At 46.7% G+C, this 26,720-nt stretch overlaps 1 protein-coding gene across 1 annotated transcript; it reads left to right on the forward strand.

Moving 5' to 3' along the window:
- Positions 1–10,808: 10,808 nt before the first annotated feature.
- On the forward strand, positions 10,809–23,090 carry LOC309399791 (phospholipase A and acyltransferase 4-like; the record flags this gene model as incomplete). Its single annotated transcript, XM_081967903.1, has 6 exons — positions 10,809–10,817; positions 11,988–12,090; positions 13,314–13,582; positions 19,434–19,536; positions 21,390–21,658; positions 22,868–23,090. 6 exons carry the CDS (start codon positions 10,809–10,811, stop codon positions 22,964–22,966), a joined length of 852 nt encoding a protein of 283 aa, XP_081824029.1. The 3' UTR covers positions 22,967–23,090.
- Between the last annotated feature and the right edge of the window lie 3,630 nt (positions 23,091–26,720).

Here is a 26,720-nt window from a genome sequence, read left to right on the forward strand (position 1 = left end):
ATTTGCTCCGCAAGAGCGCGGCTAGAAGTTGGAGGAGAAGATGCAGGCAGTGGTGGGATTCACATTTTTTTTACTACCGGTTCTGTGGGCATGGCTTGGTGGGTGTGGAAGGGGAAGGATACTGCAAAATCTCCCTTCCCTCCCCACTCCAGGGGAAGGACACTGCAAAATCTCCCTTCCCTCCCCACTCCAGGGGAAGGATACTGCAAAATCTCCATTCCCTCCCCACTCCAGGGGAAGGATACTGCAAAATCTCCATTCCCTCCCCACTCCAGGGGAAGGATACTGCAAAATCTCCATTCCCTCCCCACTCCAGGGGAAGGGTACTGCAAAATCTCCCTTCCTTCCCCACTCCAAGGGAAGGGTACTGCAAAATATCCCTTCCTTCCCCACTCCGGAGGAAGAATACTGCAAAATATCCCTTCCCTCCCCACTCCAGGGGAAGGATACTGCAAAATCTCCCTTCCCTCCCCACTGACAACTCTACATAGGCGCACTCTGGGAACAGGCTCCAGTTGTTCGTCTGCCCCACTGATGTCTGACTCCGAAGGCAGCTGAGAACTGTCAGACGGCCCTGGCCCCCTCTCTGCCTCTGACACAGAGCCCTCCTCAGAGCCTTCCCCAGACTCCAGGACTGGCCCAGGTTCCTCCCCAACCCTCCTCACTGTCCGAGTCTGCTGCCAGCTCCACTGGCCGTTGGCAGACCATAACACATAGCCACGATCAGCCTGAAATAATTTAAATAAACAGCTCAGATCTTGTTCCCAGTGACTGACAAGGAGTTTGACCCGGTGGGAATTTCGCTGCATTTTCGGCTGATTTTAATTGGGAAAGTGTCTTACTTGTAAAAAAGACAAACTCTCGGTGTCATCCAGAGATGGATGGAAGCACAGCCAAGGATCAAAGGCAGATAAAAAGGCACTTCTGTGGAAGTATTGAATTCTCTGGTTTCAGAAGATGACAGGGGATTAACTCTGCTGTGTGAACTAGGTTCATTGAGCAGCTAGTCCTCTGTGACTGATGTTCCTTTCAGCCCAATGCATCTTCCAAGCTGGCTTAACCAGGATCACATTTCCAGCGTGATCCTCTCTGGTCCTAAAAAGCCCCCGGTGAGAAATGAGCTTTTGAAGGACCTTGTTGAGAAAAGTGATTTACCGAAAATCAAAACAAAGACACTAGAAATAGGAGCCAACAAGTCCCCCTAGGAGAAATGCCCTATAGATGTGGTCCTAGCCGTTGTAAAGGTAAAGGTAAAAGTTCCCCTCGCATATATGTGCTGGCCGTTCCAGACTCTATGACAACAGGACAAATCTTAATTTTGTTCTTGGCCTCAGTTACCTTTTATTTTGTTCTCTGGGCTTGCTCTGTGCTCCTGCCTTCTGAGACGAAAACCACCTGGCAGGATGTGAGAATTAAAAGCCAAATGCCAGGCGGGCACATTTCGATGCTTACTTAATGTTGCCAGCTTGCTTCAACATTTCCCAATCTAATATTCTCCAGAAATCTTGCAAAAGGTCAGGATATTGTGTGGACAACGTGTTTGATTGAGAATAACATTCATTTCTCGTTCAGGGCCAGCTGCAAAGATTTATAGATGAGAAAAAAATTCAGAGTGTGGGAATCGTACTTTGGTTTCTCGGGGGTTATTAAGAACATCAGGAGAGGTCCCCACCTCCCTTCCCTTGGGGAGGGGGTGTATTAGTCTCCACCCCTACTTGCAAAATCCTATCATCCTTACTGTCAGCGTTCCAAATAGCATCCAAAAGTAAATCAGAGTCCGAGGCAAAGTATTGCTCAAAGTTCCAATTTATTAAGACAGCCATGTGGGCACATCTGGGAAAACCCGAATCTGAAAGCTTCCCGGTTTTCCCCACCCAGTTGAAAGTTCAAGATCTTGTCCCCCACAGCCACAAGTCCATCACATGGTCCAATCTTCCACTGCCACTCTGGTAGTTCCACCGATCCAGTTTCGGTCAGGTGCAGAGGTGCAAAGACAAAGGATGACCTTGGCTTTCTAGAAAGAATGTTGTTATGGCTACATAGCATCGAACTCCGTACAATCCCTCCTCCCATTTTCCCACACTAGAAAAGGCATAGTAGAATAATAAAAAGTGTAGCAGGCCAAAGATCCAAAAGAAAGATGACATTTACTATAAATCACCACCATACCCACAGAGAGAGACGCACAATTAGCTGATTTCACATTTGAACGACTCTAACCCAATTGTGCTTCGAAATGTGGATTGTCTCTGGAGTCAGAATAAAGAAAACAGAAATTCTTTCCCAGTCTTGAGATATTTTACATCTGAGCCCATCTTCTCTTTTCGAAGGAAGATTTGAAAAAAAACAACCCTCGAGGTTTTGTTCAGGAGACCTCAGCAAGTGTCTCTGTTATTCTCCAGCTTTAATGATAATTTTCAGGGATCATTTATTCCACCCCCCCATCGTTTTTCCTCTAGATCAATGTTTCTCAACCGTGATAATTTTAAAATATGTAGATTTCAACATCCAGAATCCCACAGGCTAGCTAGCTGGGGAATTCTGGGAGTTTACATCCATCTCTCTTAAAACCTGCTGGCTGGGGGATTGGGGGAGTTGAAGTCCATTCATCTTAAAAGCATGCTGCCAGGGGAATTCTGGGAGTTGAAGTCCACCCACCTTAAAGCATGCTAGCTGGGGAATTCTGGGAGTTGAAGTCCACCCATCTTAAAGCGTGCTAGCTGGGGAATTCTGGGAGTTGACATCCATCCCTCTTAAAACCTGCTGGCTGGGGGATTCTGGGAGTTGATGTCCATTCATTTTAAAAGCATGCTGGCTGGGGAGTTCTGGGAGGTGAAGTCCACCCATCTTAAAGCATGCTAGCTGGGGAATTCTGGGAGTTGAAGTCCACCCATCTTAAAGCACACTGGCTGGGGGATTCTGGGAATTGAAGTCCACCCATCTTAAAGCATGCTAGCTGGGGAATTCTGGGAGTTGAAGTCCACCCATCTTAAAGCACACTGGCTGGGGGATTCTGGGAATTGAAGTCCACCCATCTTAAAGCATGATAGCTGCGGGATTCTGGGAGTTGAAGTCCACCCATCTTAAAGCATACTGGATGGGAATTCTGGGAATTAAAATCTACACATTTTAAAGTTGCTCAGATTGAGAAACACTGCTCTGCACCATGCATTTTAAAACCCGGCTATTGAAAAGCAGAAACCTCGGTCAAACTGGATTTCTGAATTAGAAGAAGAGAAATGGCAAATGAGGTCACCAAAACATGATTTTAATTTTATTTTCCCATGTAACCATGGGAACGTTTAATATACCAACAGCTGGCATAGAGGTAGGGAAGAGAGAAAAAATGATTTGGTTAAAAAAAAAAACAATTGCTACAATCTGCCTTCCATTGAGGACCTACACACTGCCCAAGTCAAAAAGAGGCCCATGAAAATATCTACAGACCCCTCGCATCCTGGACATCAATTGTTTCAACTCCTACCCTCAAAATGACGCTATAGGGCACTGCACACCACAACAACTAGACACAAGGACAGTTTTTCCCCAAACACCCTCACTCTGCTAAACAACTAATTCCCACCACACTGTCAAACTATTTACTAAGTCTGCATTACTATTATTTTCTCTTCCTTCCTAGTATCTCTCTCTCCCCAAATTACGTCTATAACCATGTTGCTTGTATCTCTACAATTTGTATTTGTTTCCTAGTACGATTTGATAGCGTATTAGTAACCTTAACTATCACTAAGGGTTGTATCTTTTTATTCTCGATGAATGTATTTTATTCTCCTTATGTACACTGAGAGATTATGCACTAAAGACAAAATTCCTTGCGTGTCCAGTCACATTTGGCCAATAAAGAATTCTTACTGGTTTTTTTTAAACCTGTCCTCAAATCCATCCTCAAAAGGGGGATTACAGAACGTGGTTTGGGGGGGGGGAATCTTCTATTTCGTGCCCCCCAAATTTGCATTCTGCGATGCAATAAGGTGTTGGCTCCAGTCTTCTCTCTTATAGCTTGTCACTATTTTTTTTTTTAAAATAAAACACTACCTTGTTTAGAGATGTACGATTTTACAGTACATTTCAAGTTATTATAGAGGGCTTATGTGTTCATTACCACGCTTGCCAGCTCCCTTTCATTTTTAAAAATTAAATTTGTGAGATGCCCGGAGGGGTTTTGTTTGAGAAGAGAAAGGACAAGGCTGTTTTCAAATGTCTGGCTGCAAAGATGAATTCATAAATAAGACATTACATAATGGGCTTTATAGCTAGCAAGAGATTAATGCTCATCCCATTTCCCCCCTCTGTTTTTTTGAGGAAGGGTTGTGAATAAATCACCACCTAGGTGTAACAGAAGGCGCAGACATCCAGAGCAAAAGTGTGGCGCAAATCCATGCCGGCAGGGATACTACATGGATACTACGCAGCCTGGCTTCCCCAAAAAGCACGAGGTAGATTCCTGGTCCCAACAAAAACCCCTTTATTAAACGAATGTGAATTCCCCTCATTCAGCCAAGGCCTGGCAAACAATCTTTCAAAGGTGTATTTATGACCACAGACCTTATCTATCTTGGAAAGCTGCCCTGTCAATATTTTCCAAATGAAGTGCTGTGCAAGGAAAGACTCTGGGCACAGAGTCTCTGAGATTCACGGACAGATCTTCACACTCCTGAAACGAATCTAACGACCGAATGAATGAATTGTTTCCTGCAAGAGCCCACCTACTTATGACTGAATAGCTGTAACTTTGTTGCTTGTATCCTTACGATTGATATTGATATTGATTGTTTCCTGATCGCTTATTTGTACCCTGTGACTATCATTAAGTGTTGTACCTTAGAATTCTTGATGAATGTATTTTTATTCTCCTTATGTACACTGAGAGCTTATGCACCAAAGACAAATTCCTTGTGTGTCCAATTACACGGCCAATAAAGTATTCTATTCTATTCTATTCTATTCCATTCCATATTCTATTCTATTCTATTCTATTCTATTCCATTCCATATTCTATTCTATTCTATTCTATTCCATTCCATTCCATTCCACCGACCTCGGAAGGATGGAAGGCTGAGTCAATCTTGTGGGTGGTCAGGATTGAACTGTTGGCAGTCTGCAGAGTTAGCCTGCGGTACTAATCACTGGGAAGGAAGGAAGGAAGATAGCAATAGCCCGTAGACTTATATAACCACTTCACAGTACTTCACAGCCCTCTCTAAGCAGTTTGCAGAGTCAGCCTCTTGCCCCCAACAATCTGGGCCCTCATTTTACCGACCTCAGAAGGACGGAAGGCTGAGTCAACCTTGAGCCTGGTGAGATTTGAAATTTTGCCAAATCGCAGGGAGCCGGCAGTCAGCAGACGTTAGCCTGCAGTACTGCACTCTGACCGCTGCGCCACCGGGACTCATAATAATAATAGTATCATCAAATTAACCACCTGTTTTTTTTTTTTAAAAGTCCCCATTGAGAAACTTTGCCCAGAAGTTGGAGGGTAGGTGGGTGGGTGGGTGGGGGTGGGGGATGGCACAGCTTGAGAAACCCCTCAACCCTCAACCCCTACCTCAACCCCAACCCATTCACTTGCCTTAGACATCAGAGTCTTTCTCTGTTACTTGGTAACAGGTGAGGTGGCAGCACCTGTCCTATTATGTCACTCTAAGCACCAAGTAGGAAATGGGAGGTGAATTCATTTGCCACAGGAAAAAAAGTGAGCGCCCATTGCAGGTACTGGGGGGTGGGTGGGTGGGAGGCAGGGAAGGTGGCTGGATGGGTAGCTCTCCTTTCCCTTCCGCTCTGCTTGATCCAGGCTGGGGGTCTAGGGTGAATTGGATCGGGGCCAGCCAGGAGAGCAAGGTGGGATGCATTTGGGGGCTGTCTTAAATATTTTCTTCCTTGCTTTAGGGACCTCTCTTTAGGGACCTCCTCTCTCTTGATTTGGGGTTCTGATCATTAAAAAGAAAGTCAGGAGCCCCCAGTCCCACTTGGCCACTTTGGAGATTCAGTGACAACATGGCCAAATTTCAACCCTCCCTCCCTGTCCCTTCTTCCTTCCCTGCATTTCCTTCCTTCCTTCCTTCCTTCCTTCCTTCCTTCCTTCCTCCCTCCCTCCCTCCCTCCCTCCCTCCCCTTCATCTTCTGCCTTCCATCCTTCAGGTTTTTCCTTCTTTCCTTCTTTTCTTGTCTCCTTCCCCCATCCCTCCTTGTCCCTCCTTCCCTCCCTCCATCTCTCCTTCCTTTCCTCCAGGTTTTTCCTTCTTTCCTTCTCTCCTCCCTCCCTCCCTCCTTCTCTCCCCCCTCCCTCTCTCCTTCCTTCCTTCCTTCCTTCCTTCCTTCCTTCCTTCCTTCCCTCTTCTGCCTTCCATCCTTCAGGTTTTTCCTTCTTTCCTTCCCTCCCTCCCTCCTTGTCCCTCCTTCCTTCCTTCCCTCCCTCCAGGTCTTTCTTTCCTTCCTTTCTCCCTCCCTCTCTCATTCTGAGGGTTGAAGCCCACCCATCTTAAAGCACGCTGTCTGGGGGATTCTAGGTGTTGAAGTCCACCAATCTGAAACAGGCCTAGAAACACAATCCCAAAATATTTATGGCACAGAATGATGGGCCAGGATTCCTAACTCTTCCACCCAAGCAGGAATCCTTTCCCCTAAGAAAGAGAGGGGCAGGGGGAGAAGGAGATTAATCCTTTGCTTTCTTACATTTTATGAACTTTGCACAGGCAAAAAGATTGGTCTCAGCCCCGAGGGGTTTTTCCTATCTGAATTTCAGTGGGAGAGGGAGCCAGGAGAGAGAAAACTAATCAGGGCGAAGGGAAAATGCATATTAATTGGGGCGATTAATCATTTTGTGCCAACTGATTTAAATTTAAATGCTTTTTGCAAAATCAGGGGATCTTGACGGGAGACTTTTTTTAATTTGCCGGCAAAAATTGCTTTCGCAAACAAATGCCATCATTCACACTTCCCTTCATTTGATATTTCCTCCCTTTAAAAAAGAAAGAGGAACAAACAAACACTTTAAAAGCTTTGTGTTGAAATGGGGGGAAAAAAGGTGTTTGATTTGCCCTAATTTTGAGCGGCGCTGCTTTGAGATTCTAAGCGCGAGGACAGCTCAGGCTGAAAGCGCCTGTTGTGAAAAGAGCTTTATCCCGGTCTGCTAAGAACAACAACCCTGCTGGGTAGGCAAAGTGCTGGCCCTTGAGCAAACAATGGTTCAACCACAGGCTTTTAGTGATTTCACGGCTGAGGTAACACTGTGGGGGAGATAAAACTACTAAGTTTGGTCTTGGCCCCCATTAAGAGTTTCCAGTCTTCGAATGTTTGGGTTGGTCTGCTTGATTTGTGTGAGTCCTTTATGGGGGGGAAGAAGCAGATTCTTGTGGTCTCTTTTTCAGCCTCCCCCCGTCCGCATTTTTCAGATGGTTTCTTCCCCTGAGAAAGTGGCTTCTGGTTTTCTGCTTTAGGCAGAGGTTGAGTCCGCTTTAGTCTTTGGGGGTACAGCGAGGGGGGCAGGTACTGGGCGGGGTGGGGTGGAGGTGGGGTGGAGGTGGGGTGCGACTGTGGCTGGGAAAAGCCTGGAAGGTCCACTTTAAGGGTTGAATGCTTTTTTTGGGGGGAGGGAGAAATCCAGGGATTCTGTAGGTGGGTAGAGAGAGGGTTGTGCCAAGGAAGAGGGAAGGTTTCTTTATGCCAGGCATTATGCCATCCTGCTTCCATGGGCATTCACACCCCAATCATCGTCTTCATCATATTTTATTTTATCCTGTTTTTATCATTTGTATAAATCTCTCAAGACAGTGAACAACCGGCTGTCATGCTGAAGGTGGGAGTAGAACTCCTAATTATTATTATTGTTGTTGTTGTTGTTGTTATTTCTTCTTCTTCTTCTTCTTCTTCTTCTTCTTCTTCTCTCCTCCTCCTCCTCCTCCTCCTCCTCCTCCTCTTTATCCTCCTCCTCTTTCTTCTTCTTCTTCTTCTTCTTCTTCTTCTTCTTCTTCTTCTTCTTCTTCTTCTTCCTCTTCCTCTTCTCCCCTCCCCTCCTCCTCCTATCTCCTCCTCCTATCTTTATCCTCCTCTTTCTTCTTCTTCTTCTCCTCCTCCTCCTCCTCCTCCTCCTCCTCCTCCTCCTCCTCCTCCTCCTCCTCCTCCTCCCTTCACCCCACTCCTCCTCTTCCCCTCCACAATCCACACACTCCCTTCTAGCACTGATGAGGTCCCCTAGTTGGGTCATGAAACGTCTGCAAGAAAACAACCAAGCTCAGAGAATATCAAGGACTCTACATTCCTCCTCCTCCTCTTCCTCCTCCTCCTCTTCACAATCCCTATTCACTTCTAGCACTGATGATGTTCCCTAGTTGGGTCATGAAACATCTGCAAGTAAACCACCAAGCTCAGAGAATATCAAGGACTCTACATTCCTCCTCCTCCTCTTCCTCCTCCTCCTCTTCACAATCCCTATTCACTTCTAGCACTGATGATGTTCCCTAGTTGGGTCATGAAATGTCTGCAAGAAAACCACCAAGCTCAGAGAATATCAAGGACTCTACATTCCTCCTCCTCCTCCTCCTCCTCCTCCTCCTCCTCCTCCTCCTCCTCCTCCTCCTCCTCCTCCTCTCCCCTTCCCATTTTCCTCTTTCTCCTTCCTCCTCCTCCATTCCCCCCCCCAAAAAAACGCTAAGAAAAACTCAAGGCGGCGGGGCGAGATTCGGAGGAAAGCAACCGGGATTAACCATGAAGGACTGAGAAGGGACCTTGGCCAACAGGGGTCCCACCCCAATCGTGCTGAAGGGCGTCCGGGAAGTTTTCACTAAAGAAACAGGAATTATCCTCTATTTTGTTTTCCCCTCTTCTAGATATGCCCATAGGAAGTCGGCACTGAGAAAACACATCCTAGCCAAGATGAATGAAGAGGAACAAAATCACTCATCCCTTTTAATCAGGGTTAAAGGCCCAGCCGAACCGGTAAATTGGGGGGGGGGGGGGCGGGAACAAGACAGGGAGAAGAGGGGGGGAGGGCAGGGGGGGGCGCAAAAGAGGGAAAGAAGCAGCCAATTTTGTTTGAAAAGGGCCAGATAGATTCCCCCTTTCCTTCCAGCTGCTGAGCAGATGTCTCCCCATTGCTGGCATCTGAACATAAAAATATTGGGTTGAAATGCAGCAGGACAAACACTCAAAATTTGCTATTTTCTGCCCCTGATCTGATCTCTGATTTTCATCATCATAGGAAGCCATCCGCTTTCATGGATTCTTTAGCAACGGCGAATAAAATGGAATATTCTTTTTTTTCTCTCTTCCATTTACACGCTCCCCCCCCCCTCCCATGACCTTGTTGGCCTCAATTAGCTCTCATCCTCAGTCTTCCTCATCTGTAAAATGGGAACGCGACTTTTGGCACGTTTTTGTCAGTCTTTCTGGGTTTGTGCACGTGTGTTTATTTTCGAAGACAGAATGGCATTTTGCTGGCTTGATGCAACGCATTTCTCTCCTTCCTTGCCTCTAATTTGCAACAGTCCGTAGATTTTTGTGGCTATAGTGATAGGTTTGTCATTATGCCACTTTATAAGGCCACACCTGTAATGTTTTGCGATGTAAAAAAGACGTGGAGACTCTAGAAAGAGTGCAGAGAAGAGCAACAAAGATAATTAGGGGGACTGGAGGCTAAAACATATGAAGAAGAGTTGCCGGAATTGGGTATGTCTAGTTTAACGAAGAGGGACATGGTGGCTCAGTGGCTAAGACACTGAGCTTGTTGATCAGAAAGGCCAGCAGTTCGAGTCCCCAGCGCCGCGTAATGGAGTGAGCCCCCGTGGCTTGTCCCAGCTTCTGCCAACCTAGCAGTTCGAAAGCACATAAAAATGCAAGTAGGAGCCACCTTTGGTGGGAAGGGAACAGCTTTCCATGCGCCTTCAGCGTCGAGTCATGCTGGCCACATGACCACGGAGACGTCTTCGGACAGCGCTGGCTCTTCGGCTTTGAAACGGAGATGAGCATCGCCCCCTAGAGTCGGGAACGACTAGCACATATGTGCGAGGGGAACCTTTACCTTTACCTAGTTTAATGAAAAGAAGGTCTGGGGGTGACATGATAGCGGGGTTCCAATATTTGAGGGGCTGCCACAAAGAAGAGGGGCCCAAGCTATTCCCCAAAGCACCTGAAGGCAGGACAAGAAGCAATGGATGGAAACTAAAGAAGGAGAGCAGCAACCTAGAACTAAGGAGAACAATCAGTGGAACGACTTGCCTCCAGAAGTTATAAATGCTCCAACGCTGGAAGTTTTTAAGAAGAGATTGGACAACCATTTGTCTGAAATGGCATAGGGTCTCCTGCTTGAGCAGCGGGTTGGACTAGATGACCTCCAGGGTCCCTTCCAACTCTGTTATTCCGTTACTGTAGACCTCCAAACGTCTGTTATAATTGTTGGATTTAAGAGAGGCTTAGATGTACGTTTCCAGGTTGTCATTGAATGATTGCGGTGGCATGAATCAATCCCTCTCTCTCAGCATAGTCTACCTGTCAGGACTATTGAGAGCATATTTTTTCCCTAGAAGGGCAGGCTTGAAATTTCAGCCGGAGCATTTTATTTCTCTCTTTTTTGGGGGGGATGGTGTATGTGTGTGTGTGTGTGTTTGGGAGGGGTGTGTGTGTGTGTGTGTGTGTGTGTGTGTGTCTTTTCTTCTCCTGCAGTACACCCAATGACCAGCAGGTGATGCTACCGCACCATAGAAAACCTCCCAAAGTGTGAATTTCGCCTGTATTTTTGGGAAGGTGGCTGTCTCTTTAAAAATGATGGTTAAAAAAGAGGTTTATTGGGCAAGATGCACCCCGTATGTGCAGCAATGTTTGGCATGCAGAGAAGGTAGGCAACAAACAGCTGGGGAAAAAAGAGAAACCAGCTAGAAGCGTGGTGGTGCTGAAGATGAATTTCGCCAGATGAGAACAAAGTGAAATCACAATTTCACACCTTGTGTTGTTGTTGTTAGTTGCAAAGTGGTATCCGACCCATCGCGGACGCATAATGGACAACGTTCCTCCAGGCCTTCCTGTCCTCTCCCATCCTCTGGAATCCATTTAAGCTCAGGCCGACTGCTTAGGTGACTCCATCCAGCCACCTCCTTCTCTGCCGTCCCCTTCTTCTTCTCTTGCCCTCCATCGTTCCCAGCATGAGGCTCTTCTCCAGGGAGTCCTTCTTCCTTCTCATCAGGTGGCCAAAGTCTTTGAGTTTCCTCTTCAGGATCTGGCCTTGTCAAGAGCAGCCAGGGTTGATCTCCTCTAGGACTGACCGGTTGGATGGCCTTGCAGTCCAAGGGACTCAATGCAGGAGTCTTCTCCAGCACCAGAGTTCAAAGGCCTCCATTCTTTGGCACTCAGCCATCCTTATGGTCCAACCTTCCCAGCCCTCCATTGCAACTGGGAAAACCACAGCCTTGACTAGACGCACTTTTGATTGGGTGATGTCTCTGCTTTTTAGGATGCTGCCTAGATTTGCCATCGCTTTCCTCCCCAGGAGCAAGCCTCTTTTAATTCCTTGGCTGTCGTCCCCATCTGCGGTGATCTTGGAGCCCAGGAAAATAAAACCGGTCCCTACCTCCATTTCCTCCCTGTCTATTTGCCAGGAATTGAGAGAGCCGGATGCCGTGATCTTAGTTTTCTTGATGTTGAGTTTCAAATCAACTTCGCCACTCTCCTCCTTCACCCGCATCAAGAGGCTTTTTAGTTCCTCTTTGCTTTCGGCCCTTAGAGTGGTATAATTTTGGGTGTGATGTCAATTGTCCACTATGCCTGGACTTCATTTTTTTTGCCTCAAGGAAAACCTCAGTGAGAAAACAAAGTCCAGTGGCCTCTTGAAAAAACTCCTTTGGGTCTGTCTGGTCCCAATTACAGTTGTAAGTCGAGAACTACCTTTGAAGTCGCTAACGCCGCTTTTGGTCTACCTGTAGGAAGAGGGGAGGACAGAGTAGTGATGGCCACTGAATTTAGACCTTTGTGTCTTCCAGGAGGAATTAAAGCCAGGGGACATTATTGAGATATTCCGTTCTTCTTGCCAGCACTGGGCCTTATACGTAGGGGATCAGCAAGCGGTCCATTTAATAACTGAATGTAAGTATTTTAATTAAATAGAACCAATTTCGTTGTATTTAAGTACAATGGCAATAAAGATTATACTTATACTTAATCCCTGGAGGTAGATAAGGGGATGGCTTTTAACTCCCCCATCAGGGACAACAGTAAACCAGTGGAATGGCTTCCCTCCAGAAGTTACAATACAATGCAATAGTAGAGTTGGAAGGGACCTTGGAGGTCTTCTAGTCCAACCCCCTGCCCAGGCAGGAAACCCTATACCGTTTCAGACAGATGGCTATCCAACATCTTCTTAAAGACTTTCTTAAAGACTTAAAGTTGTGGATGTTCCCATCACTGGAGGTTTTCAAGAAGACATTGGACATCTGGAATGATATTGGGTCTCCTACTTGAGCAGGGGGTTGGACTAGAAGACCTCCAAGGTCCCTTCCAACTCTATTATGTTGTATTCTGCATGGCTTCCACATGGGAATCCATTCCCCTGCTCAGAGAAGCCATCCTTCTCTTAGCAAAATGGTGGCAGGATTTGGGTATGTCTAATTTAATGAAAGAGGGACATGGCGGCTCAATGGCTAAAACGCTTATTGATGAGAAATAGATCCATAGCAAGCAATATTCCAAGGCAATTGGATTCCTCAAAAGTTAGCTTTATTGGAAATATCATATTGGCCCAGATCTGGTGGAAATTGACCCTGAGGGTTCCCACATTTTGCACCTCATTAAAACTAATATTGTTTTTCACTTTCTCAAAACAGTCAGTCACATGGTCCAATCACGACTCCCTCCGGTAAAATCACTCCTCCTTCCAAGGGCCAGGTGTGGGAATGACCTTGGTTCTCAAGAGAAAGTGTTTTGCTTTGGCTACAAAACTATCTCCATTCCCCTCTCAGCTCTAGTGTGGAAGCACTGAAGCTCCAAGATGGGTTTCGTCAGACCCAGAAGTGGCATTCAGCAGGTTCTGACCAGTTCTGGAGAACCATTAGAGGAAATTTTGAGTAGTTCGGAGAACCCGCAAATACCACCTCTGGCTGGCCCCTCCCCCATCTATTCTCTGCCTCCTGAGTCCCAGCTGATCAGGAGGGAATGGGGATTTTGCAGTAACCTTCCCCTGCCATGCCCACTAAACCATGCCATGCCATGCCACACCCACCAAGCCACACCCAAAGAACCGGTAGTAAACATGTATGAATCCCACCTCTGGTCAGGTCACCTTTAGGGTTGACATTGTTCTTGTTTCCCAGGTGAACATTTTGCCGATGGCTCTCCCAACCCCTTGGCCCTTTTATCCGAGAGAGTTTGCGTAAAGAAGGACTGGCTGGAAGACGTCGTCCGGAAGGACAGGTACCGAGTGAATAATAAGCATGACGAGACCCACCCACCGCTACCCCTCTCCAAGATCCTGTGGCAGACGGAGGAATTGGTCGGAAAGGAGATGCCGTACAGCCTGAGCAGCCAAAACTGTGAAAACTTTGTTATGGAGCTGCGTTATGGACCGGAAATGAGTGAACAGGTGTGTGTGGCCTTGTGTGTGAAACACGTGGGGTGGGGGAGGTAGGCTGCGCATACGGAAGGGAAGTTTGGGCGATTTGTAAGTTTGGGATTTGTGTGGTAGTGGGGTGTTTGGTTACAGGAGCCTTTCCTCATTTCAATGCTCTCTACATTTGGCAGAATACAAGATCATTCCTCCTTTCCTTTCCTTTCCTTTCCTTCCTTCCTTCCTTCTATCTTCCTTTCCTTTCCTTTCCCTCCCCTCCCTTCCTTCCCTTCCCTTCCCATCTTTCTATTTTCCTTCCCTTCCCTCCCTTTTATCTTCCTTCCCTTCCCTTCCCTTCCTTCCCTTCCTTCCTTCTATCTTCCTTTCCTTCCCTTCCTTCTATCTTCCTTTCCTTTCCCTCCCCTCCCTTCCCTTCCTTCCCTTCCTTCCTTCTATCTTCCTTTCCTTTCCTTCCTTCTATCTTCCTTTCCTTTCCCTCCCCTCCCTTCCCTTCCTTCCCGTCCCATCCTTCTATTTTCCTTCCTTCCCCTCCCTTTTATCTTCCTTTCCTTCCCTTTCTTCTATCTTCCTTTCCTTCCCTTTTGTTTCCTTCCCTTCCCTCCCTCCCTCCCTCCTTCCCTTCCCTCCCTCCCTCCTTCCCTCTCTCCCTCCCTCCTTCCCTCCTTCCTTCCTTCCTTCCTTCCTTCCTTCCTTCCTTCCTCCCTTCTTTCCTTCCCTATGTTGAAAGCTAGCTAGGAGGGCCACAAATGATAATCACATAACCCTCAGACACAGCAAACCATCCTAAATGCATGCCAGTTGCTAAGCGGCCAAAGTTTAACCGCCCAACCAGAGGGATGCTGCGAGGGTCATAAATAGGAGGAGACTTTTTTCAATGCTGTTGCAGCTTCAGTCACTAAACCAATGGTTGTAAGTCGAGGACTGCCTGCAGGGAAACATTGTAAGACAGTCTGAAAAGAGCACAATCCCTTGCATACTTATGAAGACCCGCTATTTAAGTCAATGAGTTTTACTCTAAGCGGTGCAATCTCAAAGGCGTTTATTCGCAAGCAATTACCTCTGAGCTTAATGGGACTTTATCCTTGGATACATTTCGGAGGGCGCCCCAAAACGGACCAAGCACCTATTAAGCCAGCTATACCTGCAGTTTTGGTAGAAAGGAAGACTTTCCTGCCAGCCTGCAAAAGAGATCTAAAATTAAACCAACATTGCTGCTTTTATTTACAAAGCGTGCTGAAGTATCACAAGCTGATCGATGGATCAATTTTTATGATGCATGTACCAATTAACGAATCTATCGCGCTGGTCAGGCTAGCGTGCATTGGGGAGAATTTTTTTTGCTTTCTGTTATCCGTTTGCTAATTCATTTTAGTAACGGGGAGGAAATATTTAACCCTTGTGACTCCAATCTATGGAAAAGGCATGCTCAAGTCTGAAAAAAATATAACCAGCAACTGGCCAAAAACTGTCGTCAGCCAGTGAGGTTGTCTATCCTTTGCAGATTATTTCCTTTGTTGTTGTTGTTGTGAGTTGGGAAGTCGTGTCCGACCCATCGCAACCCCATGGACCACGTTCCTCCAGGCCTTCCTGTCCTCTCCCATCCTCTGGAGTCCATTCAAGCTCATGCCAACTGCTTCAGTGACTCCATCCAGCCCCCTCCTTCTCTGCCGTCCCCTTCTTCTTCTTTTGCCCTCCATCGTTCCCAGCATGAGGCTCTTCTCCAGGGAGTCCTTCTTCCTTCTCATCAGGTGGCCAAAGTCTTTGAGTTTCCTCTTCAGGATCTGGCCTTCTAAAGAGCAGCCAGGGTTGATCTCCTCTAGGACTGACCGGTTGGATGGCCTTGCGGTCCAAGGGACTCAATGCAGGAGTCTTCTCCAGCACCTATACCGGTAGTCTGTGACTTACGACCACAATCGACCCTAAATTTTACATTGCTAAGCGAGTCATACGTCGTGTCAGCTTTGCCCCATTTGACGACCTTTCTCGCCACCGTTGTTAAGCGAGTCACTGCAGTTGATAAGTTAGGAACACGGCCGTTAAGTGAATCTGGCTCCCCCCACTGACTTGGCTTGCCAGAAGGGGGATCAATGACCCTGGGGAAGCTGCACTGGTCATAAATCTGAACCAGATTCCATCTGAATTTTGATCACGAGAGCATGGAGATGCTGCAAAAGTTGTAAAAACTGTATTAAGTCGCGTTTTTCAGCGTCACTAAATGAACCATTGTAAATCGAGGACTGCCTGTATTTTCAACCGTGCTCACTCCCAAAAAACATTGTCCGGATTGCTAACGACTGTTTCCTCCCCCCCCCTTTCTTTCTTCTTGAAATATGCTGTCCACTTGAGTTTTAGAAAGTGGCAATCTGGCAAGGAAATTCAGAATTTGATTTGCAGCCAGGAGCTGAGCCGCAGAAGGTCCCAAATGAAGCAGAGCATGGCTATTTAGTATTAAATATTTAAAAAAATATGTTTTATTCTCCTTTACAACTCAGGGAGAGCTTTCCGGCCAGCCAAGCGGCTCCCAGAATAAAGAATACAGACAGAATCCTCAGCTTCTAATCACAGCCTCACATACATGTCCATTTCCGAAACTTTCTGTCGGCTCTGTTTCACGACCATTCTTGCCCCGGTCGTTAAGTGAATCGCTTCAGTTGTTCAGTTTGCCGCATGGATGTTCAGCGAATCCGGCTTCCCCATGGACTTTGCGTGTCAATGAGATCACATGACCTCGGGACACTGCAACCGTCATAAATACGAGTCAGTTGCCAAGGGTCCAACCGTCATAAATACGAGTCAGTTGCCAAGGGTCCAAACTTTGATCACATTGCCATGGGGATGCTACAGTGGTCGTAAGTGTGAAAAACGATCACAAGTCACTTTTTTTTCAGTGCCGTTGTAACTTCGAACCATCGCTAAATGAACTGTAAATTGTGGATCAGAACTGGGACCAGAATTTTTTGTTGCTAAGCAAGGAAGTTGTTAAATGAATCATGTCTGATTTCATAACCTCTTCTTGCCACGGTTGTTAAGCGAAACACTGCAGTTCTTAAATGGATCATGAGGTCCTAAAGCCGCTTCCCTCGTTAGCTTTGCTTTGCCAGAAGTTGGTTGGGAAGATCACAAATGTTAGGTGAGTTTTGCCCCATTTTACGACTTTCCTGGCCACGGTCGTTAAGAGAATCACTGCAGCTGGTAAGTTAGGGACACGGTTGTTAAGTGAATCTGGCTTCCCCATTGACTTTGCTTGTCAGAAGGTCTCAAAAGGGGATTATATGTCCCAGGGACGCTGCAACCGTTATAAATATGAACCAGTGGCCAAGCATCTGAATTTCGATTGTGTGACCATGGAAATGCTGCAACGGTCGTAAGTGTGAAAAATGGCCATAAGTCGCTTTTTTCAGTGGCGTTGTTTTGTAACTTTGAACGGCTATTAAACGAATGGTCTGCCGGTAATCACTACAGAACATTATTAAAAATACATCTTGGTTATTTTTAACAAAGGACGTATGATTCAAAGTTAGAATCGGAGACAGAAATAAGGAGAAAAGGGGGATATTGGCGTGCACACTTTTATATAATAAAATAAGAGCAATAATAAGAGAAAAAAATGAGAATCTGAAATTGACTGGATGGCCAAGGAAATTGACTCACTCAGCCAAAGGGAATTAACAGATTCGGGTTTTTTCTCCTGTGGGAAATCTCAGGGACCAGATTGGCTGTGGGTAAATAGTGCAGCTTTTTAAAGTGCAATATAGCAACTTTCTATAAATTTGTATTACCATTAGACATACATAACTTGGTTGAAAGTAATAACTAGGGCTATGGCTATTCGTTTTGTTTGTGTTAGAATGTATGCAACCTAGGTGCCACACTGTTCACACAGTGATATGTTTGTAAAAATAAACAAGCAATAAATAAATAAACTTTAAACAAAACTTCTTGGAAAGATATTTATGGAGCAACAAAAACAGGAAGGGCCAATCACCTCCAAGGTGTGGCTTTACTCCCAAGTCGACCCTGCTTTCTTAGCTGTTCTTGTCTTCCGCCCTTCCTTCCCTCCCTTCCTCCCTCTCCTGCCTTCTGTCCTTCCCTCCAGAGTTTTCCTTCTTTCCTTTCCAATATCCCTCCCTCTTTGTCCCTTCTTCCTTCTGTCCCTCCCTGTTTCTCCTGCCTTCCTTCCTTCCCACTGGGTTTTTCCTTCTTTCCTTCCCTCCATCCCTCATTCCCTCCTTGCCCCTCCTTCTTTCCCTCCCTCCCTCTCTGTTATCCATCCTTTCTTCCTTCAGGTTTTTCCTTTTCTCCTTTCCTCCTTTCCTCCTTTTCTTCTTTTCTTCCCTCCCATCCCTCCCTCCCTCCTTGTCCCTTCTTCCTTCCACAACGCCCTCTCCTTCCCAAAAGCCACACCACCGCTGCTTGTTACTTGACAGATTCCAGATCTCTGGTGCTGAAATAAACCTGCCTCGGCTAAATTAAGAGTCCTTTCCGCTGGGTGAAGAAGGGGATCTTGTCGTCCCCACTCCCCAGGGCTCTAAGCATTTGTGAATGCTCCTTTTAAAAGCTGTTGATTTGATTTTAAAGGCAGATAACAGGGTTTTTCCCCCGGGGAAAAAGGTTTGCTTGCTTCCCTGTGGAGAGGTGCTTGGATAAGTCAATACAACATAGTGGGAACCGCCGCGAAAATGTGGTAATGTGGAGTGACTGTGCTCAGGATCCCCGCCAGCCAATGAGCTATGCCCTCTTTTGGACTGTCTATTTCATTACTTTGCCCAGACAACAATTCAATGGAGATGGTACCCATCTTCTCGGGGCCATTAGCGTCTGAGTTGGTGGCTTGGGGTTAGGAGAAGATCAGACCTGCTCTTCTGGGTGTGTTGTTGCTGCAGAATCTGTGGTTGAACCTCAGAAGGTAGAGGCACAGAACCTCTCCCATATTGAAGACCAAAGTTGGCTTTGCGTTGTCACGCCATGGTCCATGCTTCCAACAATATGTCATTCTCCAAGCGTAGAGTCAAGGAATTGTGGAATTGGAATCCAACACAAGCCACATTTCTATCTTCTGGAGGAAAAGCAAGTCAACCACACATGAAGGTCTAGCCTCTTTTTAGAAGATTCCAGGATTCACCGCCTCTTCAAATGCAGAGCGCTCCAACTGGAAATCAATATTCCTCTTCCGTCGAAATCAAATCTATGTGCGCTGACCGAGGCTTCCCAAGAGCATGAAGCAAACCCCTTGTCCCAATATATATAAGATCTCCTGCCTTGAGCTGCTGGGGTTTGTTTAGAAGACCTCCAAGGTCCCTTCCAGGCCCCTGGTTCTAGGTCCGTGATGGGAAACCTACGGCAGCTGGTCTTCTTGGGCACTGGAGCACCGAAAAATGACCTGAAAATGCCCCCCCCCCCCAATGGCCAAAAACAGGCCTTTGGGGGGCTTTTTCCAAGGCCATTTTTGGGCCCAAAAATGGCCTGAAAATGGCTTGAAAAAATTGTCTTCCAAAATGGCCAGAACCGGGCCTTTTTGGTCCGTTTTTGGGGCCAAAAATGGCCTGAAAATGGCTTTTAAAAAAAACAGCCTGAAAATGCCCCCAAAATGGCCTAAACCAGGCCTTTTTGGGGGCTGTTTCCAGGCCCCTTTTGGGCCAAAAATGGCCTGAAAACAGCTTGAAAACGGCCTGAAAACACCCCAAAAAACGCCCTGAAAACTGCCCTAAAAAGGCCAAAAAGCAGGCATTGCATGCTGGCCTGCTGATCTTTGGATGTCTGGTGCTGTGGCACGCATGTAGACATGTTCCAGCTTGGCACTAGGTTTTCCATCCCTGTTCTAGGTTCTAGGTTCTACTCCTCTGTTTCTTTTTCTTTTCTCTTACAGGAAGAAATTAAGCCGGGAGACTTGATTGAGATTTTCCGATCTTGCTATCAACACTGGGGTATCTACGTCGGAGAGGGCAAGGTTGTCCATTTAGCCCCCGAATGTGAGTTTCCATGGAAACCAACAGGCCCAGCGTGAGGGTACTTGGGACGCCGCCGACAGATCAAATAATAAATAACCATCATTAACTCCGTGGGGCACCCACGGAGACCTGGGGGCTGAGCGCTCAGGGGGTGGAGTTGCCCCAACAGGCTTTAACTAGGTTAGTTAGAGTCCCGGTGACTGCCTCCTCGCCAAGGGAGGTAGCTCGGTGCCAAGCGCTCCTTCGTTTCCATTTCAACCTATTGTGAAAAGCACGGAAAATGGGCTAATCCACTAACCGAATTAAAGTCTGCTGCTACGGAGCCAAAGGAGCGTTTCTCCTTCACGTTTAATTCACCTCCCCGGATAATTTTGCCTGGCCCTCGTTTGCAGCTCAGCCTGGTTACTTCACACTGTATTAGCCTGGGTGAAAAGGGGTTTAAGAGAGCTTGTAGTCCAACGCGCCTCCGAATATTGTTCTGCCTTTCCACTGTTATGTTCCTTGTTTTACTTTTCGTAATCATGTTTGATCGGATTGTAAGCCGAGGAGGGGCGCCGTGGCTCAGGGGCTGAGACGCCGAGCTTGTCGATCAGAAAGGTCGGCAGTTCGGCGGTTCGAATCCCTAGCGCCGCGTAACGGAGTGAGCTCCTATTTCTTGTCCCAGCTAGAAGTTCGAAAGCAGGTAAAAAATGCAAGTAGGAAAATAGGAACCACCTTTGGTGGGAAGGGAACAGTGTTCCGTGCGCCTTCGGCGTTGAGTCATGCCAGCCACATGACCACGGAGACGTCTTCGGACAGCGCTGGCTCTTCGGCTTTGAAACGGAGATGAGCACCGCCCGCTAGAGTCTGAAACAACTAGCACATACGTGCGAGGGGAGCCTCTACCTCTTTAGCTTTAAGCTGAGGAGTGGCTGTGAGATGGGTAGCAGGTACATTGAGAAAATGAATGAATGAATGAAAGGAATATCCAGCCTCTGCGTTAAGGATGTAATGAATGGGGAATCATCTCATTGAAGCCCAAATATTGGTGGTTTTTTAAAAAAAAAGTTTTTTAAGAAACTGAAAAGGCTAAAAGTTTAAGATGCTCTGTGAGATTGGGTGTTTTCTTGCAGGCATTTCTGCGAACTAGGTAACACCGGTTCTAGTCTCGTCTAGCACTGATGAAGTTTCCTAGTTGGGTCATTAAACGTCTGCAAGAAAACACCCAAGCTCAGAGAAAATTAAGGACCTCACAATCATCCTCCTCCTCCTCCTCCCTCTCCTCCTCTTCTCCACAATCCCCATTCCCTTTTAGCACTGATAATATTACCTAGTTGGGTCATGCAATGTTTGGAAGAAAACAACCAAGCTCGGAGAGCAATCAAAGGCAATATTCCTCCTCTTCCTCCTTCTCCTCCCTCATCCCATCACTGATGATGTTCCCTAATTGGGTCATTAAACGTCTGCAACAAAACACCCAAAAGCAGAGAAAATTAAGGCCCTCACAATCCTCATCATCATTTTCATAATGTCATCAAATGTCTGCAAGGAAACAGCCCAGATCAGAGAGCACCAAGGAGTCTAGTCCTTCCCTCCTCCTCCTCCTGTTCCTTCTTCCTCCCTCCCTCCCTCCTAGCACTGACAATGTTCCCTAGTTGGGTCATGAAACGTCTGCAAGAAAACCACCAAGCCCAGAGAGCACCAAAGATCCCTTCATTTCAACCCTGAGCGGCTAATATTCTCCTACAAGATGTTTGGACGTCCCCTCCCAGCATTCTCAAGCAGCGGTCGATTGGAGGGGGCATTGCAAGTCCACACGAACCTAGCAAGCGTCTATTGCGAACCGGGGTTCCACGCGCTGTGTGAATTCAACCCCTTTTCCTTCTTTTGGGCAGGTGACCGTCTTGCGAATGGGGCCGCCAGCGTGCTGGCGGTCTTGTCTGACCGAGCGTATGTCAAGAAAGACTGGCTGGAAACGGTGGTACGGAATGACCAATACCGAGTGAACAACAAACACGACCACACATATCCCCCCCTGCCCCTAACCAAGACCCTCGAGCGGGCAGAGGAGCTGGTGGGCAGAGAGATGCCCTACAACCTGACCAGCCACAACTGCGAACACTTTGTCATGGAATTGCGATATGGCATTGCGATGAGTGATCAGGTACGGGGAGAAAGTGTGCATAGGTAGTCTTTGATTTTACAGCCTCAATGGGGGGGATCAGGATTTCCGTTGCTGCGCGAGGCAGTTGTTATAACGAGAGAGGGGTGTGTGTGATTTTATGACCTCTTTCGGCCTGGTTGTTAAGTGGATCCCTGCCTATTTACATAAGTCATGCCCTGGTTAAGTGAGTTTATTTATTTACAATGCTTATATTGCTTCCTACTCACACTTGGTGACTCAAGGCGGCTTACAGGAGATATATATAGAGAGAGCCGAGGTGGCGCAGGGGTTAGAGTGCAGTACTGCAGGCTACTTCAGCTGATTGCTAGCTGCAGTTTGACAGTTCAAATCTCACTGGCTCAAGGTTGACTCAGCCTTCCCTCCTTCCGAGGTGGGTAAAATGAGGACCCAGATTGTTGGGGCCAAGAGGCTGACTCTGTAAACCGCTTAGAGAGGGCTGGAAAAGCACTATGAAGCGGTATATAAGTCTTAAGTGCTATTGCTAGTCCTTCCTTCCTTCTTTCCTTCCTTCCTTCCTTCCTTCCTTCCTTCCTTCCTTCCTTCCTTCCTTCCTACCTACCTACCTACCTACCTACCTACCTTCCTACCTACCTTCCTACCTTCCTTCCTGTCTAATTTCCAGAGGGATGATATTCCAGAGGGAGGAAGCAATATTCTTTGGTGCTTCTGCTATGAAAGAACGCAGATAATTCCTGATTGGTCTGTTCCCCCACCCCATCCCCAGCACGAGGCTCTTAGGCGCATGTCAGAGTTTTGGCATTGTGACTATTATTATGAGATAAACCCAGGGGCAAAACACAGTACACAGAGCGTTTAGACAATTAATAGTGGTTCATATACAAATATATATAGACATACACATGGTAGATTCATCCCTTACCACTCAGCTACGGACACAAGGAGAGAAATGAGATACACAACGAGAGAGAGAGGGGGGGGCGCCCTCTAATGGCCACCTATATATAGACCCCCTTAAAAGGGTAAAATACTTGTGTGGACCCCACCAGAGTCTTAAACCAGTTATACCAATATTGCTGAATCATCCTCATTGCATTGGCTTACAGCTTACAACCTTACATCAGCTGGCAGCTATTAAATCCTCATTACCTGGCAGTCCTCCCAGCCCTCCGTCTGGGCATAGCCACGTGATGTGCTTTTCACCTATCCTTCTCCCTCCTTTCTTCACAGGTCACTGAAGCCATTGCTGTGGGAACAATTGGCATGATGGGCGTGGCGGCCGCCATGATCCGATCCGCGGCCAAATGGCGCAAGCACTATAATGAATAGCCGGTTGGGGAGGGGGCGGAGGCCTCCATGGCAGGATCTTTACCAGCTCTGGGGGTGTTTGGACTGCCGAGTGTCTTTTATTTGCCATATTGTTTTCAGACCACCAGACCAAAAATTAATCAGATTTCGTGGCAGAAAGGCGCCACCCGCATCGTGCTTGGAGCCAATAAAACTCTCTTGAGGACTTACGGTTTCTGGCAGATTATCTGCGTCGATGAGGAAGGAGGACAGCATTTTAGCTTGGGCGGCTGAATATGTTGCTTTTTGGGGTGCATTGAGTGCCCCAAAAGAAACTGAACTCAGGGCCTTGTGGGTAATGAATAGAGTAGAGTAGAGTAGAGTGTAGAGTAGAGAGTAGAGTAGAGTAGAGAGTAGAGTAGAGTAGAGAGTAGAGTAGTGTAGAGAATAGAGTAGAGTAGAGTGTAGAGTAGAGAGTAGAGTAGTGTAGAGTAGAGTAGAGTAGAATACAGTAGAATAGAATGCAGAATAGAAAAGAACAGAACAGGAGATAATAGATAACGGAATGGAATGGAACGGAATAGAATAGAACAGAATTCATAATAGAATAGGAATAGAGAACAGAACAGAATAGAATAGAATAGAATGGAAGGGACCTTGGAGGTCTTCTAACCTAACCCCGTGCTTAGGCAGGAAATCTTACCACTTCAGACAAATGGTTATCCAACATCTTCTTAAAGACTTCCAGTGTTGGAGCCTTCGCAACTTCTGGAGGAAAGTTGTTCCACTGGTTAATTGTTCTCACTGTCAGAAAATTTCTCCTCAGTTCTAAGTTGCTTCTTTCCTTGATTAGTTTCCATCCGTTGCTTCTTGTTCTACTCTCAGGTACCTTGGAGAATAGTTTGACTTCTTCTTCTTGTGGCAACAATCTGAGATATGGGAACACTGCTATCCTGTCTCCCCTGGTCCTTCTTTTCATTAAACTAGACATAACCAATTCCAGTGACCGTTGTTCCCAAGGCAACAACGATTTTCTGTTATCATCGTTGTTAGTTGCGAAGTCATGTCTGACCCATCGCGACCCCATGGGCAATGTTCCTCCAGGCCTTCCTGTCCTCTTCCATTCTCTGGAGTCCACTTAAGCTCATGCCGACTGCCGTCCAGCCACCTCCTTCTCTGCCGTCCCCTTCTTCTTCTTCTGCCCTCCATCATTCCCAGCATGAGGCTCTTCTCCAGGGAGTCCTTCTTCCTTCTCCTTAGGTGGCCAAAGTCTTTGAGTTTCCTCTTCAGGATCTGGCCTTCTAAAGAGCAGTCAGGGTTGATCTCCTCTAGGACTGACCGGTTGGATGGCCTTGCAGTCCAAGGGACTCAATGCAGGAGTCTTCTTCTCCAGCACCAGAGTTCAAAGGCCTCCATTCTTTGGCGCACAGCTTTCCTTGTGGTCCAACCTTCCCAGCCATCCATTGCAACTGGGAAAACCAATGTTTTCCCCAGTTGCAATTGCAATGACTTTCCACCTTCCCCAATTGTGCGTCTTGTTTTATGACCGTCTTGCTTTCCAAGCTGCTCTCACCCTTCGCTGATGGGGAACAGCTTGGGAAGTTGGCTAAAGTTGCATGTCTTGAATGCTGGCAAACATGTGAAAGGCAAGAAGAATAAGATGGCAAGAAAGCCCCCCCCCCCCCCCAAAAAAAAATCCTGCTTCCAGGTGATCCCATCTCTAAAAGCCACATCCCTTCGGGAAAGCTCGCTCCCTTCCCTCTCCTCCTCGCACCACCTTTATTCCGGCAGAAATTGGAACACCTTGTTTTGTCTCTGGAAAATCCCAGGAGCAGCTCTTGACGATTTCCATTTCTGGGGATATAAATTTAAATAGATGGGCTTATTACCTTGCAGGAAGAAGAGAGGGGAGAAGCAGCTTTCTCCTGCCCTTAAACAGCTCTCTATACATTACTCTTTTTATGGCTGGAGATAATGAGATTGTAGAGATGCTGGGCAGAAGCCGGACTGAGAAGGATGACTACAAGATGGCTTTAAAAGCCAGCTTGGCTAGGCTATTTCTTGAGTTGGGGAAAGGGGTGGGGCAAGTGAGGAAGTCATGGTGGGCCAGGAAGGCAGCTGAGAAATCAACCTGAAAAAGAGTTTCTGACCAGCTCTTTTGCAAACTGCAGTAGAAATAAATGAGAAATTATTCTGAGAAATTATCAACACCGTTGTGGCCCTTCAGCAGAGCTGGCAGCAGATTCGGACAGTGAGGAGGGTTGGGGAGGAACCTGGGCCAGTCCTGGAGTCTGGGGAAGGATCTGATGGGGGCTCTGTGTCAGAGGCAGAGAGGGGGCCAGGGCCGTATGCCAGTTATCTGCTGCCTTCAGAGCCTGTTCCCAGTGCACGCATGCACAGACTTGCCAGACGAAGGGAACAGCTAAAGAACAGGGTTCAACCTGGGAGTAAGGCCACAGGTGGACGATGAATGGCCCCTCCCAGAGGGAATAAAAGAGGAACAAAAGGGGAGTGGAGTTTGCAGGAGACCATTAGTTCGCTTAATTGGTTCGTGACTCTCCGAGACTCCTGGCCACGTTTTGCAGATATCGGCCTGGCAGCTCTCCAAGCCAAATAAGGTCTGTGACCATAAATCCTCCTTTGAAAGACTTTGCTGGCTGTGAATGAGGAGAATCCACTGTAAATTAATAAAAGGATTTTTTGCTGGGACAAGGAATTTTTTTCATGCTCTTGGGAAGCCTTGGTCAGAAACAAACACAGACTCAAAAAGCATCTTGAGTTTTTGGACATGTCTGAACTTTGCAAGTGTCTTAGAAGCTCCCACATCCAATGGTGGCCCTGATAGGTATGCCTACTCCAAAAAAGAGCACATTTTGGGGTCAATTGGTGAGCTTCCCCCTTGCTGTTCTGCCTTCTAAAAAGCTGTTTTAGGTTCTGCTTTGCTACCCGTGGGATCTTCAATATTAAACGGCCGAGCGATTATGTTCTTTCTTTATTGTGTTTTTATTTGCCTCAATTCTGGTCAAAGTAGCTCATGTTGGCTAACATTATAAATCAATATGAAAATCACATCCCATTTAAAATCATAACAATTTCTACCCATTCCTAAAAGGCAACAAATGACAGATAACCACAGTAAGCCGACCACAGGAATCGTATACATGATTATAAAATCACCAGGCAACAATTTTTAAAAATACAGAGCCTAATAAGATGGGGGGAAGTGTTTGGGTATAAAAATAGGTATTTGACATCTCCTTAATGCAACACCAAAGGAAGGAGTGTTACAAAATAAAGCTTGCTGTTGAATTAGCACACTTCCTGCTTAACCCACAAAATATCAACGGGCGATTTTCTGAAGTTGTCTTCGTTTCCACATCCAGGGTACTCCGTGAATGGGCATACTGTGTGAATGGATTCCAATTTGGTTAGCTCCGACTCGACAACTAACCTAAGTGTGATTCTAAGCCAAATGTATGCTAAGTGTAAGCTGGTTGGAGAAAGAACATTTAGCATCGGCTTGAATGGACAACCTGAGGCTTGAACCTGAGATCCTGTTGAACTTCACCTCCTGACCACCTCACCAAGGTTGAGGAAAGCTGAGAGTTGTAGCGTAAGGCTTACCAAAGGGCTACAACCTATGCATTGTAGTTTCCTCCTTTGGGCTTTGTCAGAATAACAGGGTTGCAAGGGATCTTGGAGGTCTTCTACTCCAACCCTCCTCTTCTTCTTCTTGTGCCATATCCGTCATCAAATATTGGTGATCCTATTTTTATTAGCAGAGTTTAGTCCAAAC

This window comes from Natrix helvetica (genome assembly GCF_964273705.1).
Source record: "Natrix helvetica genome assembly, chromosome: 16".
Taxonomy (NCBI): Eukaryota; Metazoa; Chordata; class Lepidosauria; order Squamata; family Natricidae; genus Natrix; species Natrix helvetica.